This window comes from Phoca vitulina, unplaced genomic scaffold (genome assembly GCF_004348235.1).
Source record: "Phoca vitulina isolate PV1807 unplaced genomic scaffold, GSC_HSeal_1.0 scaffold2, whole genome shotgun sequence".
NCBI classification, from domain to species: Eukaryota; Metazoa; Chordata; class Mammalia; order Carnivora; family Phocidae; genus Phoca; species Phoca vitulina.
In genome coordinates this window covers 3,340,159-3,358,380 of record NW_022589705.1, presented here as the reverse complement: position 1 = coordinate 3,358,380, position 18,222 = coordinate 3,340,159, and the positions used below count along the sequence as shown (strand labels likewise).

General features: G+C 37.7%; 1 protein-coding gene across 1 annotated transcript in view; it reads right to left on the bottom strand.

Moving 5' to 3' along the window:
- Positions 1–18,222, bottom strand: part of SPAG17 (sperm associated antigen 17) — a 226,243-nt gene that overhangs the window by 50,058 nt on the left and 157,963 nt on the right. Inside the window, exons 28-29 of the mRNA XM_032419281.1 lie at positions 16,400–16,559; positions 1,538–1,755 (exon numbers count right to left, since the gene is read on the bottom strand). Coding sequence (XP_032275172.1) covers positions 1,538–1,755; positions 16,400–16,559 — 378 coding nt within the window. The remainder of the gene's footprint in view (positions 1–1,537; positions 1,756–16,399; positions 16,560–18,222) is intronic.

Genomic DNA, 18,222 nt, shown 5'->3' with positions numbered 1-18,222 from the left:
ACCTTCCTGAGATAATACGTACTTTGAGTCTCACAAAAAATACAACTAGCAGACAAGGTAAGAGATTACAAAATTATTTCAGAAGTAGACTGAAGAAGAAAGGAAAACACATTTGTTTAGGTAATGTAATTCATCTCAATAGTGAGCAGTCATTTTGCTTTTGACCAGCAGCACATTGTTATAAACAAGGGTAGGAAGTCCCAAACCCAGATATAAGGCAACTACCCATCATGTCATGGGTACTGCAAAGGCTACTGCGAAGCTCCACATGAGATGTCAGAGGACTAGCTGAGGAATGGAAAGAGCTCAGTTTTCAGTCACCAACAACTGCTTCTAATTGGGATCCAGCACTTCCTGGATGTGTACTCTTGACTGCATTACTTAACTTGCTGAGGCCCAATTTCCTCACCAGAGTAGTATAATATTCATTGGTGTGGAGACTGAATGAGATAATGTACACAAAACCCCAACCCCCACGGGGCGCCTGGGTGGCTCAGTTTTAGGCGTCTGTCTTCAGCTCAGGTCATATACCAGGGTCCTGGGGTTGGGCTCCCTGCTCGGTGGGAGGACTGCTTCTCCCTCTCCCCCTGCTTTTGTTCCTGCGCTTGCTATCTCTCTCTCTGTCAAATAAATAAGTAAAATCTTTAAAAAAAAACAAAAAACCAACCCCCTAACAGAAGGCCTGCCACATAGAAGGTACTATTGTTCATCCCAGGAGTTTTGATTTCACATAATAAGCCAAACCATTCTTTTCTTTTCTTTCTTTTTTTTTTTTTTGAAGATTTTATTTTATTTATTTATTTATTTATTTATTTATTTATTTATTTAAGAGAGAGAGGGCACATGAGTAATGGGAGGGGCAGAGGGAGAGAGAGAATCTCAAGTAGACTCTGCATAAGTGCAGAGCTGGACATGGGGCTCAATCTCACGACCCTGAGATTGTGACTTGAGCCAAAACCAAGAGTTAGACGTTTAACTGACGGCATCATCGAGGTGCCCCCAAACCATTATTTTCTATACCACTCATTTGTCACTTATTCTTAGGCTACAAATCTTTTGTCCAGTTGCTCTGTAATGTTGCCAAATTCTTCAATTATTTAATGTAAACATCTCCTTAAATATACTATACATTCTTTGAAGTCATGGATCATGAATAAATTTCTACCACTCATTTCAGTTGCACACAAAGAAATAGGAACAAAGTGTAGCCCCTCAGCTTCTAGAAGATAAGACATACACACAAATATATCCAAGATAAAGAAATATATGACACAATCTTATATGTATTAAATGTGATATAGATATTCATGATCTGTTTCTCATTTCAAAAATTAGTATTTCATGGTACATTTTTCTAGTCAAATAAACCACACAAAGGTTTTGTGTTTGCAAAGATGGATCCATCTGTTCATCCATCCACCCACTATTTACCAAGTAGTTACAAAAAATTAATTATTTGTCAGGTGCTCTTCTAATGTGTTGTTTCAGAACTCTAATGATTTATAAAAATTTTGCAATATACAATAGTTTGCCATACCGTTCCGTTGACAGGATCTGTGGCCTTAAAGGATAATAATGGGGTCATGTCTGTTATTCTTTCTAATCCTTTGGTGCCAATCCGATTTCCTTCAGGTGTGGTTGTAAACCAGGTGCCTACATGAACCTCCACAGGAGTTACTCTTTGAACTGTCTCTGGGTGAGGTTCATGGCTTTCATTCTTATGTGCAATTGATGACTGATTTTTGTGACTTTTTCCTGCAGAAGTTCAAGTAAAATCAAACACAGTATAATTATAATATCAATTATATAGATTATTCATTAAGTTTTAACACACTGTAAGCTACATCAGACACTGTGGCATAGAAATTCTAAGTTGTATTCATCAATTATATTATTTCTCAAGTGGGAAAAATACCTATTCTGGTCAATTTCTGTATAATTTTGGGTATTGCCTATAGCTCCCTGGATTCCAGATTTGGGGTTTTGTACCCTAGTTTTTAAAGCTTACCTTTGCTCCGTACCTCAGATTCCTTCTTTTGACTTACTGAACTCTAGCATTTTCCCAGATTTTTAACTCTTCATTCCCCTGATTTTGTCATTTTGTTAGTCTTAGATAGGAGACAGCTTTCTTTAGCTCTGGATCTGGAGAACTTTACCAACCAGGCATATATCTTTGGCCTCTCACTAGGGGAGAGGATTTGTACAATTCAACTACTACATGGATAATCATTTGACGCATCCCTCCTCCCAATCCCCCCCAACACCACCTATTTGGAAAGGAATACAGAACTGAAAAAACCTTATCAAACTCTGTGAATAATACCTCAATCCCTCTATCATGGATAGATTTGCTCCATTTGTATAAATAATGATGAGTGATCTGTAGATGAGATTGGCCAGTGTTATCAAACCTCAATGATGAGGTAAACTCAGACCCAGAAGCAAATTACAAGCAAAGGTAGTGAAGGATTGTTAGCTCTAGGAAGATTCCTCAGATTCAGAGTATGAAATGTGCACCCGAGCACGGATCTTGGCCTAAGATGCAGATTTAACTAATGGGACGAGTCCAATAAGACATATGCAGGAAGCTAAGCTTTACCTTTGCCCAAATTTAATTTGGACTTATTTCTATTTCCAGAGCATTAAAAGAGAACTGATAGGCCTAAAGAAATTACTTAGAATGACTCTCAGAGAGTCAAAGTAATAGAAATAATAAAAGAGAGGTAAAAGTCTCTAATATATGCAAAAAATGGAACAGAAACAACATTTAAAGAGGTAATTATTGAGAATTTTCCAGACTAAATGAAAGATACTAATCCATAGATTCAATAATCCCAATTTATTCTCACTTGGATAAATAAAAAGAAATCCATACCTAGCTAAATTGTATTGAAATTATAATAAGAAAAATAAAATATTTTCAAGGCAGTTAGATTATCTTCACGGCAACAACAATTAGACTGAGAGCCAACTTTTCAACAGCAACACTGGCAGCAAGAAGAATCTAAGGAATTTTTGTCAATATGCTGGAGAGGAAACACCTATTAATCCAGAATTCTGTACCCAGTGAAATTATCATCCAAGGGTGGGGACAACATAAAGACATTTTCAGAAAATATCTGTTATACAATAAATGGATTAGAAGCTCTGGTTAAAAGATAAAAATTATCAAATTAAATTTTTAAAATATTCACCTATAAGTTGCTTACAAGAGATATATTTAAACATAAACCACTGAAAGTAAAATAAAGTATGAAAAAGTTATAATGCAAAGGGATTAAACAATAGCTGGTGTGGCTATAATAATATAAGCAAAATAGACATAAGGGCAAAAAAAAAAAAAAAAAAATCCTAGAACAAAAAGCCACTGCCTACTGATAAGAAGTTAAATTTACCATGAAGATATCTAAATTTGTAAGTTAATAAAATCACATCCTCAAAGTATATAAAGAAAAACCTTACAGAACTATTAAAAAGATATAATAATTTCAGAAATAAAGATTAAATTATAAGGAGTATAGCACCTGGATAGACTATTTTACCCTTATTTAAACATACTTCTGCTATATCAAAAACTAATGATGTACTGTATGGTGAGTAACATAACATAATAAAAAAATAAATAAAAAAATAAAATACTATTTTCACTCTCAAAAAAATAAAAAACAAAAGTAAATATTAGTATTATTATTACTAAAAAAATAAACATACTTCTGTTGAATAAATTGATATAATAGATTAAAAATATCCATGAAGTTATACAATAGGGATTGGCAAATTTTGACATGTAGAGCAAATATGGCTTGCTGTCTGTTGTTGTAGTCTGTGAAGTAATGCTTCTTTTGACATTTCTATATAATTAAAAAATCAAAAGAATAATATTTTGTGATACATGAAAATTATATGAAATTCAAATTTTAGTGTCCATAAATAAGTTTTATTTAAATCCAATACACCATGTTCATTTAATTATGTATGGTCTATGGCTATTTTCATGCTACAATGGCAGAGGTGAGTAGTTGTGACAGGGACAATATGGCTCATAAAGTCTAAATAAACACTGGGTGTTATACACAACTAATGAATCATTGAACACTGCATCAAAAACTAATGATGTACTATATGTTGGCTAACTGAACATAATAAAAAAAATATTTACTATATTGCCCTTTGCAGAGAAATTTGCTGAACTTGAAAATAGATTGGATAACACAGCTAACAGTTTTGATCTAACAGTTATAAAGAGAACACTATACTCAATAACTGCAGGATACATGCCCTTTTCAATCATACACAGACTTTTTTAAACACTTGCCCATATTTGAGGCTATACATCATGTTTCAATGAATTTCAAAAAATTAGTTAAAAATCGATTATTAAAAAATCCTAGAAACACTTCACAGTTTTGGAAATTTAGAAACATGTTTAAGTAACTTGTGGGTCAAAAAGGAAGTCATTATGGAAATTAGAAAATATTTAGAGCTAAAAAAATAATGAAAATACTAAATAGTATTTCTTGTGAGATGGGAGAAGCACTTCTGGAATGGCAAGAAAGGACCTTCAAAAAGCCATTCTTCCAACAAAACAGTGAGAACACTGGGAAAAAAAAAATCAAAATCAACTCTATGGGGCGCCTGGGTGGCTCAGTCGTCAAGCGTCTGCCTTTGGCTCAGATCATGATCCCAGGGTCCTGGAATCGAGCCCCGCATCGTGCTCCCTGCTCAGTGGGAAGCCTGCTTCTCCCGCTCCCACTCCCCCTGCTTGTGTTTTCTCTCTTGCTGTGTCTCTCTGTCAAATAAATAAATAAATAAATAAATAAAATCTTTAAAAAAACCCCAACTCTTTCAGAACTCTGGAAATAAACCAAAGAATTGCAACAATCAGCTGAATCTCAGGAAGAACCAATGCTTTGTGGTGTTACAACTTGCCCGATTCTCATCCTCCATCTTCCCCATCTCCAGCTGTGCAGGACCCTTGAAAAACAGTAGCCTTGGAATCACAGTAGCTGTGAAAGCCAACAGTGTGGCAGCTGCTGGAGGGGGCCAATAGGCCTGGAATTCTCCCTAAAAGCCCCATTCCTAGAGACTCATCATTGTTTGCTCTGAAAATTCCCTGAAAATCCTCACTCTGACCTGAATCAGAATTCACTCACTGTAAACAGCCTTATGCTGGGGCCCTTGTTGAAACAATCGGTGGCCATTAATCATCATGTGGCTGTCTCAGGCAGCAATAATAGTTGGGGCAAACAAGAGGCTGACCTAAAAACTTGAAAAGCTGGAGAATGAGATGACTGTAGGGACTTTGAAAAACTCTGACATTTTCCTGTGGCCAGATGAATGTGTAGGATTGTACTCATGTCCAGGAGAGACCTGAGAAACACCGAATCTCTCACCTCTGGCTGACCTTGAGGCTAAGGCTAGGGTTTAAACTGTGAGAGTGATGAAGGAATGCCCCAATAAGCTCCCTTGGCAAAGGCTGGGAGACTTTTTGGCTTGAGGCATGTAAGTAAATCCCCACCTAATCACTAGCTGATCACTAAGCTAATACAGCAGAGACTTTAGTAGCCACACAGGACAAAGGAGAGAGACTTGCAAGAATAAGTTCAGGAAAGTCACTAAACAAACAGCAATGACAGCAACAACAACAACAAACACCGGGGGTTGGGATCTTATTTCCAAAGTTGCTGCAAAGCAAAAAATATTGGAGTAAGAAAGTTCAGCAACATTTCATGATACAAGGCCAAAATACAAAAATTCAATTGTATTGGTGTACACCATCAATGAACAACCCCAAAATAAAATAATTCCATTTATAATAGGATCAAGAAGAATAAAACACTTAGGAAAACTTAACAAAACAATTGTTAATAATTGTATACTGAAAACTATAAAAAAGTGCTGAATGAAATTAAAGAAGACCTAAATAAATAAAAAGATATCCCTAGTTCATGAATTAGAGACAATATTGTTAAGATGTCAATGCTCTCAAAATTTATCTACATGTTCAGTGGAATCTCTATAAAAATCCCAGCTGCCTCTTTTGCAGAAATTAATAATCTGATCCTAAAATTCATACAGAAATGCTAGAGAACCAGAATAGTCAAAACTACATTAAAAAAGTAAAACAGGGGGGCGGAGCAAGATGGCGGAGAAGTAGAAGACCTGGATTTCGTCTCCTCTCAGGAATTCAGCTGGATAGGGATCAAACCATTCTGAACACCTACAAACTCAACAGGAGATCGAAGAAAACAATAGCAACAACTCTCTGAACAGAAAAGCGACCACTTTCTGGAAGATAGGACGTGCGGAGAAGTGAATCCGAGGCGTTATTCGGGAGGATAGACGGCGGGGGAGGGGCCTCCGTCGGCCGCTTCTGGCAAGTGATAGAGCCGCGGAGCACAAAATCGGAAATTTTAGAAGTCTGCTCTGCTGAGGGACGTCACTCTGGTGGCGAAGTGGGGGGTGAAACCCTCGCGGGACAGTGTGGTCTCAGGACCCTCGGGGTCACAGAAAGACCGGGGGTGCCTGAGTGCGGCAGAGCTCCCAGGTATCGGAGCAGGGAAGCCGGCTGCAGAGACGGAGCCCAGGCGCGGGCTCTCAGCTCGGGGTTGTCATAAACCGTGATCCGCGGCACAGTCGGGCCACTGCTCCTCCAGCAGGGACCCAACAAGCGGCAGATCCGGGGAGACTCACCTTCTTCCCCCGGGAGGAGAGGTGCAGGAGCGCACCGCGGGGATCTGCTGGGTTTGGAGACTCCACCCGGGGTCGGGTGCCAGATAGAAAGGCGCGGTCACAGGCCGGGTGAGCGCGGAGTGTGGCCGGAGACCGGGGAGACGGGAGTGACTGACTGCTTTTCTCTGGGGGCTCGCTGAGGAGCGGGACCCCAAGTTCACGGCTCCGCCGAGGCGGAGACTGGGAGGCCGCCATTTTCACTCTCCGCCTCCAAAGCTGTACGGAAAGCTTGCAGGGAACAAAAGCTCCGGAGAGCAAACCCGAGCAGATTACTTAGCCCGGACCGGCAAGGGCGGGGCAATTTTGCCTCCGGCAAAGACATTTAGGAACCATGGCAACAGGCCCCTCCCCCAGAAGATCAGCGAGAACAGCCAGCCAAGACCAAGTTTACCGATCAATGAGAACGGCAGAACTCCAGCGCTAGGGGAATACTGCACATAGAATTCATGGCTTTTTTACCATGATTCTTTAGTCTTTCAAAGTTAATTATTTTTTTTAACTTTTTTTCTTTTTTCCTCTTTTCTTTTTTTTTGAATTTTTCTTTTTCCCTTTTTCAACCAACATCTTATCAATCCCTTTTTAAAAAAAAAACATTTTTATTTTTCATTTTTAAAGTCATATTCTATCCCTTCATAGTAGTTACCCTTATTTTTGGCATATATACATAAGTTGTTCTCTCTTTCAAATTTTGAGATAGTTTCTTCTAACAGATCAAAATATACTCTAAATCTCTAGTGTATGGTTTTTTTCTACTCCCCTGCCTGATCACATTCTCTCCCTTTTTTCTTTCTTTTTTTTTTTTAATCCTCTTCTTTCTTTTTTCAAACAACTTATCAAATCCCTTTTTTAAAATTTTTTATAATTTCCATCTTTACAGTCATATTCCATCCCTTCATCATATCAACCCTTATTTTTGTACATATATAAGTTTTTCTTTCTTTTAAAATTTTGGGAGGGACTTTCTTTTAACAGACCAAAATACACCCAAAATCTAGTGTGTGGCACTGATCTATAATCCAGCCTGATCATATTTGATCACATTCTGTTTTTGTTTTGTTTTGTTTTGTTCTGCTTTTGTTTGTTTTTATCTTTATCGTTTTCTTTTTTTCTTTCCTTTTCTTTTTTCTCTCTTTCCCTTTCTTTTCCCACTGCTTCAGGTCTTTTCTGATTTGTTTAGAGTATATTTTCTGGGGACGTTGTTACCCTGCTAGCATTTTGTTCTCTCATTAATCTATTCTCCTCTGCACAAAATGACAAGACGGAAAAAATCACCTCAACAAAAAGAATAAGAGGTAGTACCGACTGCCAGGGACCTACTCAATACGGACATTAGTACAATGTCAGATCTAGAGTTCAGAATCATCACTTTAAAGATACTAGCTGGGCTTGAAAAAAACATGGAAGTTATTAGAGAAACCCTTTCTGGAGAAGTAAAAGAACTAAAATCTAACCAAGTAGAAATCAAAAAGGCTATCAATGAGGTGCAATCAAATATGGGGGCGCTAACTGCTAGGATAAATGAGGCAGAAGAAAGAATCAGTGAGATAGAAGACCAAATGATGGAAAATAAAGAAGCTGAGAAAAAGAGAGATAAACAACTACTGGATCACGAGGGCAGAATTCGAGAGATAAACGATACCATAAGACGAAACAACATTAGAATAATTGGGATCCCAGAAGAAGAAGAAAGAGAGAGAGGGGCAGAAGGTATAATGGAGCAAATTATAGCAGAGAACTTCCCTAATTTGGGGAAGGAAACAGGCATCAAAATCCAGGAAGCACAGAGAACCCCTCTCAAAATCAATAAAAATAGGTCAACAGCCCGACATCTAATAGTAAAACTTACGAGTCTCAGAGACAAAGAGAAAATCCTGAAAGCAGCTCGGGAGAAGAGATATGTAACCTACAATGGTAGAAACATTAGATTGGCAACAGACCTATCCACAGAGACCTGGCAGGCCAGAAAGGACTGGCATGATATATTCAGAGCACTAAATGAGAAAAATATGCAGCCAAGAATACTATATCCAGCTAGGCTGTCATTGAAAATTGAAGGAGAGATAAAAAGCTTCCAGGACAAACAAAAACTAAAGGAATTTGCAAACACGAAACCAGCCCTACAACAAATATTGAAAGGGGTCCTCTAAGCAAAGAGAGAGCCTAAAAGCAACATAGACCAGAAAGGAACACAAACAATATACAGTAACAGTCACTTTACAGGCAATACAATGGCACTGAATTCCTATCTTTCAATAGTTACCCTGAATGTAAATGGGCTAAATGCCCCAATCAAAAGACACAGGCTATCAGATTGGATTAAAAAACAAGACCCATCGATATGCTCTCTGCAAGAGACTCATTTTAGACCCAAAGACACCCCCAGATTGAAAGTGAGGGGGTGGAAAACCATTTACCATGCTAATGGACACCAAAAGAAAGCTGGGGTGGCAATCCTTATATCAGACAAATTAGATTTTAAACCAAAGACTGTAATAAGAGATGAGGAAGGACACTATATCCTACTTAAAGGGTCTATCCAACAAGAAGATCTAACAATTGTAAATATCTATGCCCCTAACATGGGAGCAGCCAATTATATCAGGCAATTAATAACAAAAGCAAAGAAACACATCGACAACAATACAATAATAGTGGGGGACTTTAACACCCCCCTCACTGAAATGGACAGATCGTCTAAGCAAAAGATCAACAAGGAAATAAAGACTTTAAATGACACACTGGACCAAATGGACTTCACAGACATATTCAGAACATTCCATCCCAAAGCAACGGAATACACATTCTTCTCTAGTGCCCATGGAACATTCTCCAGAAGAGATCACATCCTAGGTCATAAATCAGGTCTCAACCGGTACCAGAAGATTGGGATCATCCCCTGCATATTTTCAGACCACAATGCTTTGAAACTAGAACTCAATCACAAGAGGAAAGTCGGAAAGAACTCAAATACATGGAGGCTAAAGAGCATCCTACTGAAGAATGAATGGGTCAACCAGGAAATTAAAGAAGAATTAAAAAAATTCATGGAAACCAATGAAAATGAAAACACAACTATCCAAAATCTTTGGGATACAGCAAAGGCAGTCCTAAGAGGAAAGTATATAGCAATACAAGCCTTTCTCAAGAAACAAGAAAGGTCTCAAGTACACAACCTAACCCTACACCTAAAGGAGCTGGAGAAAGAACAGCAAATAAAGCCTAAACCCAGCAGGAGAAGAGAAATAATAAAGATCAGAGCAGAAATCAATGAAATAGAAACCAAAGGAACAGTAGAACAGATCAACGAAACTAGGAGCTGGTTCTTTGAAAGAATTAACAAGATTGATAAGCCCCTGGCCAGACTTATCAAAAAGAAAAGAGAAATGACCCAAATCAACAAAATCATGAATGAAAGAGGAGAAATCACAACCAACACCAAAGAAATACAAACAATTATAAGAACATATTATGAGCAACTCTATGCCAGCAAATTAGATAACCTGGAAGTAATGGATGCATTCCTAGAGATGTCTCAACTACCAAAACTGAACCAGGAAGAAATAGAAAACCTGAACAGACCTATAACCACTAAGGAAATAGAAGCAGTCATCAAAAATCTCCCAAAACACAAAAGCCCAGGGCCAGATGGCTTCCCAGGGGAATTCTACCAAACATTTCAAGAAGAATTAATACCTATCCTTCTGAAACTGTTCCAAAAAATAGAAATGGAAGGAAAACTTCCAAACTCATTTTATGAGGCCAGCATTACCTTGATCCCAAAACCAGACAAAGACCCCATCAAAAAGGAGAATTACAGACCAATATCCCTGATGAACATGGATGCAAAAATTCTCACCAAAATACTAGCCAATAGGATCCAACAGTACATTAAAAGGATTATTCACCACGACCAAGTCAGATTTATCCCTGGGCTGCAAGGTTGGTTCAACATCCGTAAATCAATCAACGTGATACAATACATTAACAAAAGAAAGAACAAGAATCATATGATCCTCTCAATAGATGCAGAAAAAGCATTTGACAAAGTACAGCATCCTTTCTTGATCAAAACTCTTCAGAGTATAGGGATAGAGGGTACATACCTCAATATCATAAAAGCCATCTATGAAAAACCTACAGCGAATATCATTCTCAATGGGGAAAAACTGAGAGCTTTCCCCCTAAGGTCAGGAACGCGGCAGGGATGTCCACTATCACCACTGCTATTCAACATAGTATTGGAAGTCCTAGCCACAGTAATCAGACAACAAAAAGAAATCAAAGGCATCCAAATTGGCAAAGAAGAAGTCAAACTCTCACTCTTTGCAGATGATATGATACTTTATGTGGAAAATCCCAAAGACTCCACCCCAAAACTGCTAGAACTCATACAGGCATTCAGTAAAGTGGCAGGATATAAAATCAATGCACAGAAGTCAGTGGCATTCCTATACACCAACAACAAGTCAGAAGAAAGAGAAATTAAGGAGTCGATCCCATTTACAATTGCACCCAAAACCATAAGATACCTAGGAATAAATCTAACCAAAGAGGCAAAGGATCTATACTCAGAAAACTATAAAATACTCATGAAAGAAATTGAGGAAGACACAAAGAAATGGAAAAACGTTCCATGCTCATGGATTGGAAGAACAAATATTGTGAAGATGTCAATCCTACCTAGAGCAATCTACACATTCAATGCAATCCCCATCAAAATACCATCCACTTTCTTCAAAGAAATGGAACAAATAATCCTAAAATTTGTATGGAACCAGAAAAGACCCCGCATAGCCAGAGGAATGTTGAAAAAGAGAAGCAAAGCTGGCGGCATCACAATTCCAGACTTCCAGCTCTACTACAAAGCTGTCATCATCAAGACAGTATGGTACTGGCACAAAAACAGACACATAGATCAATGGAACAGAATAGAGAGCCCAGAAATGGACCCTCAACTCTATGGTCAACTAATCTTTGACAAAGCAGGAAAGAATGTCCAATGGAAAAAAGACAGTCTCTTCAACAAATGGTGTTGGGAAAATTGGACAGCCACATGCAGAAGAATGAAACTGGACCATTTCCTTACACCACACACAAAAATAGACTCCAAATGGTTGAAAGACCTCAATGTGAGACAGGAGTCCATCAAAATCCTCAAGGAGAACACAGGCAGCAACCTCTTCGACCTCAGCCGCAGCAACTTCTTCCTAGAAACATCGCCAAAGGCAAGGGAAGCAAGGGCAAAAATGAACTATTGGGACTTCATCAAGATAAAAAGCTTTTGCAAAGCAAAGGAAACAGTCAGCAAAACCAAAAGACAACCGACAGAATGGGAGAAGATATTTGCAAATGACATATCAGATAAAGGGCTAGTATCCAAAATCTATAAAGAACTCATCAAACTCAACACCAAAAGAACAAAGAATCCAATCAAGAAATGGGCAGAAGACATGAACTGACATTTTTCCAAAGAAGACATCCAAATGGCCAACAGACACATGAAAAAGTGTTCAACATCGCTCGGCATCAGGGAAATCCAAATCAAAACCTCAATGAGATACCACCTCACACCAGTCAGAATGGCTAAAATTAACAAGTCAGGAAATGACAGATGTTGGCGGGGATGCGGAGAAAGGGGAACCCTCCTACACTGTTGGTGGGAACGCAAGCTGGTGCAGCCACTCTGGAAAACAGTATGGAGGTTCCTCAAAAAGTTGAAAATAGAGCTACCATATGATCCAGTAATTGCACTACTGGGTATTTACCCCAAAGATACAAAAGTAGGGACCCGAAAGGCTACGTGCACCCCGATGTTTATAGCAGCAATGTCCACAATAGCCAAACTGTGGAAAGAGCCAAGATGTCCATCTACAGATGAATGGATAAAGAAGAAGTGGTATATATATACAATGGAATATTATGCAGCCATCAAAAGGAATGAGATCTTGCCATTTGCAACGACGTGGATGGAACTGGAGGGTATTATGCTGAGCGAAATAAGTCAAACAGAGAAAGACATGTATCATATGACCTCACTGATATGAGGAATTCTTAATCTCAGGAAACAAACTGAGGGTTGCTGGAGTGGGGGGTGGGGTGGGAGGGATGGGGTGACTGGGTGATGGACACTGGGGAGGGTATGTGTTCTGGTAAGCGCTGTGAATTGTGCAAGACTGTTGAATCTCAGATCTGTACCTCTGAAACAAATAATGCAATATATGTTAAGAAAGAAAAAAAGAAGAAGAATATAGCAGGAGGGGAAGAATGAAGGGGGGGAAATTGGAGGGGGAGAAGAACCATGAGAGACGATGGACTCTGAAAAACAAACTGAGGGTTCTAGAGGGGAGGGGGTTGGGAGGATGGGTTAGCCTGGTGATGGGTATTGAGGAGGGCACGTTCTGCATGGAGCACTGGGTGTTATGCACAAACAATGAATCATGGAACACTATATCTAAAACCAATGATGTAATGTATGGGGATTAACATAACAATAAAAAAATTAAAAAAAAAAAAAAGTAAAACAAACATGGGTGACTCAAACTTATAAAGCTATAGCAGTCAGGACAATGAGATGTTGGCAAAAGGATAAACATATAGATCAGTGGAGCAGAAATAAGAATCCAAAAATAAACCTTAACATTTATGGTTAATTGATTTTTGACTGAGGTGCCAACCAATTCAATGGGAGAAATAATTGTCTTTTTAATAAACTTGAAAGAATGAATTTGGACCCCTATCTCATATCATATAAAAAAAATCATATAAAAATGGATGTACAAGCCCCTAATGCAAGAGCTAAAAATTTAAAACTCTTAGAAGAAAATACAGGAATAAGTCTTTGTGACTTTGGATTATGCAATGATTTCTTAGATACAGTACCAAAAGTACAAGCAACCAGAGGGAAAAAAAACCAGATAAATTGGACTTCAGCAAAATGGACACCATGAAAAGACACCAATAAGAATATGGAAAGATAGCCCAAAGACTGGGAGAAAATATTCACAAATCATGTATCTGATTTGTATCTGATCAGGAACTTGTATCCAAAATACACAAAGTATACTTACAACTCAAAAATAAGAAGACAAATAATCCATTACAAAATTGGGGCAAGGATTTGAATAGACATTTCTCCAAAGAAGATAGACAAATGTTCACTAAGCACATGAAAAGGTATTCAACATCACTAACCATTAAGAAGATGCAAATCAAAATCAAAATAGGATACCACTATTATGCCCACTAGAATGGCTCCAGACAGAAAATAACAGTGTCGGCAAGAATGTGAAGAAATAGGAACCCCCTCATCCATGCTGGTGAGAATAGAAAATAATGCAGCTGCTTTGGAAAACAGTTTGTCGGGTGCTCAAAATTAGAAACAGAGTCACTATTCTAGCAATTCCACTCCTGGGTATCTACTCAAGAGAAATGGAAACATACGTCCACACCAAAACTTGTACAGAAATATTCATATCAACTTTATTTGCAATTTCCCAAAAGTGGAAACAACCTGTATGTCCATCAAATTGATGAGTGGGTAAACAAAATGTGGTGTATCCATACAACAGAATATTACTCGACCATAAAAATGAAGTGCTGACACAAGTTACAACATAGATGACCCTTGAAAATATTATGCTAACTAAAAGAAGCTAGTCACAAAAGGCCTTATACTGTATGCTTCTCCTTATATGAAATGTCCAGAATATGTCAATCCATAGTAACAGAAAGTAGATTGGTGGTTCCAAGGTTCTGGGTAGAGGGAAAAAGAGAGTGTCGGCTCATGGGTACTGGTTTTGGGGAGAAGGTGAGGGGAGAGAGGAATAAATAGAGCACAGGTTTCCTCCGACTCCCCCGGGGGGTAAAATTATTCTGTATGTTATTGTAGTGGTAGATTGATTACATTATGCATTTGTCAAAACTCTTAGAACTATACAACGCGAAGAACGAACCCTAATGCAAACTATGGACTTCAGTTAATAATAATGTCTTGATATTGGCTCATCAATTATAACAGATGTGTTTAAAATAAGGAAAACTGTGAGCCAGGTAGGGAGGAAGTGTAGGGGAATTCTGTACGTTCTGCTCATTTTTTTCGGTAAACCTAATATTGCTCTTAAAAAGATAGTCTATTAGGGTTTTTTTTTTTTTTTAAGTGTATTATCTTAGATGGATGGGCTTTAAAGAAATCTGAAGCACACCATGCTGGAGGCAGAAGCCCTTTGGAACCCAGCCAGTCTCTAAGAGAAGTGGTTACCCTTACATCAAGTCTTCTTCCATCAAAAAAGGAGGGGAGGCTTTGAGCTGGAAATTTGAAAGCAATGAGGACGCTTTCATTCTCTTCAACCAAGAACCCTCAGCTACTACTAAGGAAAAGTCTATTTCATTAAATTTTGAGTGTAACCAAAAAGGGAATTCAGTTTGCCTCTAAGCAAGGTTACTGGTTACTATGGGGAGATGTGTGAAATTGACAAAGAAGATTAAATCTTGGTCTCAGATCACCTAAGTCCTATGAGAAATTGAGAAAAATTTGCAATGCAGATGCCCAGTCTTCAATCCCAGCTCTACCACTTAGTAGCTGAGAGACCTCGAGGAAGTTACTCCACCTCTCTGTGTCTCCATTTCCTCATCTGTAAAGTGGAATTATTAAAATATATATCACACAGAGTTGTTATGAGGATTAGCTGATTTAATATTTTAAAGTATTCAGAATTGTGCCTGGTACACAAACACACAACTCCTACATATAAAGATCTCTTAAAAATAAATATGAAAGTAATGAACATCCCAATAGTAAACTAAGAAAATACGTGAATAGAAAATTCACAAAAAGAAAAAAATTGATAAATGTTTAGCCTCACCAATAACAAAGAAATGCAAAGTAACATAATAAAAAGATTATTATCTATCAAATCAAATGGAATAAGATTAAAAGAATAAGGAAATCCAGCATTGGCAAGGGTATGAGGAAGCAGATATTTTCATACTGCATTGGAGGTAGGGATGTAAATCGAGAATATCTCTGAGGAGAACAAATTCATAAATTAGATTATGGCAGGCACGGTTGACTGCTTACTCAAGAGTTATCCAGCTTCATTTTTCCCTAATAGTAGTGCTCATCTCCTAAAAAAAATTCAAAAATGTCAGATGCTTGTTTTCCCAGCCTAGGTCCTTGGCCAGGTCTAGTCAATAGGATATAAGGGGAGGTCTGCTGGTGGGGGAAGGGGGTGGAATCTGAAAATGTTTTCCTCCCTGATAAAAAGAGACACTTGAAAGTTCTTGTATTCACTCTCTTTGCTTTTTGCTTTGAGAGGTATCATATGAGACCCTCACACCTGGAGCTGGTGTGGCCTTCTCCCAGCTCGCAGCTCGGAGGAAAAGGTCTAGAGAACCAAAGGGATGCCTAGTTAGAAGCTTGACATCATTGGTCTGCTCAACTAACCCTAAAACAGTAGCCCAGGCATTAGAGCTAAAGCTGTGTAAGAGTATATGTTCATTATTTATTACTAAGAGAAAAAAGCAGTTCATGAAACAGTGTGTAGTGCTGTGATTCAATTAAGATGTATATGTATGTATATATGTGAACTTACATGAGCATATTCATAGAAAAGATGAGAAGTATAAGATTTATTAAATACATTATAAATTGAGAGGCTTCAATTATTACCTTTCTTTGGAATGACAATCTCAGATGGTGCTGTTTCTGACTTTTGCTGAAAAATTGTGTCCATCAAGTCTCCACTGTGAGGGCTTGGTGGCATTTCAACAGGAGGAAAAACAGGGCCTGAATCAGGACTACTGCTCACAGCACCATCTGCAAAGAGAACCTGAAGGAAAAGCAGAAATTCTTACATTCTCAGAAGCAAGGAAGAGGCTGGTTAACATTTAACATGGTGTATCAAACTGGTAGAGGTTGAAATTAATCCAAAGGAAAAATGCTGTTTGCAGACCTCCAGACTCAGCACAAAGCATATTATAGGATGGTGGCTTTGGAGCTCAGAGACTATAGCTTAATAACGAGCATGATAATATATTCAATGTTTTCCATTTACCTTCTATTTTGTTTCTTTTTTTTTTATTTCTTGTCTTTTATTGGATTGACTTGAATTTTTATTTTTTTATATTTATTTGTTTTTTATTTTCTCCATTCTATGCAACTAGAAAATTACCCATTCTTTTTCAATTTATATAATGACTACATTCAAAATTTTATTACGTATTTAAATGTTTCGTCTCTATCAACATCTCTAGAATGTGTCGTATCTACAGGTATCATCAATACATCTATCTGGATCAGTATCTATAACCTACCAATGAACACGACAAGAACCCCCACCAGTGCTGCTAATGAGAAATCTAACGTCCATCCAGTTCTCATTCTATAGTAGGTAACTGGTTTCCTTTAGGAAGTTTTGGGATTGTCTATCTGTGCAGTTCCAAAATTGCACTATGACATATCTAGATGATCTTTTAAAGATAATTAGTATCAATCCTGCTTGGCACTTGGTTGTCCTGTTTAATCCGAAGTTGTTGTTTTTTTTTTGTTTTTTGTTTTTTTACCTCTGGGAGAATTCCCTTGATTATTTCTTTCATTATTTTCCCCCTTCACTCCCACTATTTTCTTCTCCTGGAGATTATATTTTTCAGATCCCTTTTCCACATCTCTTAACTTTTCTCTCCCTCATAATCCACTTTCTCACCTTAATTTTTCACAATTGTTTTTCTTCTTTTTTTTCTCCTTTAAAGTTTTTAACTGAAGTATATTGACATACAATATTATATTAGTTTCAGGCATATTATATATATACATATATATAATATACCTGAGTGAAATATATATATATATATATATATATATATACACATATCACTGTAACACAGTGATTTGACACACAATAGTCATTTTTAATATCTAAGAACTCTTTATTTTTTTCCACAGCAACTTTTTTTATTGTTATTTTGTAGACTGTTAACTCTCAAGTCTCTGCCTATGTTACTTTTACTCTCAAGTTTTTTGTTTAACAATTTATTCTTATTTTTAGATGCTATTTCTTTAATTTTTTGATTATTCTGTAATTTACTTTCATGCAGTTGGTTTTTCTCTAAGCCTGATGATTCTTGGGTGCGTGGTCATTGTTCTCCTTGAGGATCCGTTTTCACTTCTTGGTGGTGTATCCTCTGATCACAGAAGCAATTTCCCTGTGATCACTGGGGAGGGATAGAACAGGGCATATGGCTTCTGGATATTATGACTTCTGGTTCCCAACCTCCAGGTTAGCAGGTTTTCTCTTGTACATGCTTTAAACTTTGCTCTTGTTTCTCCATCAGTCTGATCTCATCTGACTTGCATTTTCTAGAAATTCTCCTAATCTTCTGATCCATTGATGGCACATTTTGTTGTTTTCCAGTACTGTTATGAATTTATTATTTAAAAGTACTTTTTAAATTATTCTAAGGTGCCTTGAGATGGGGAGGAGATAAACACTGTGT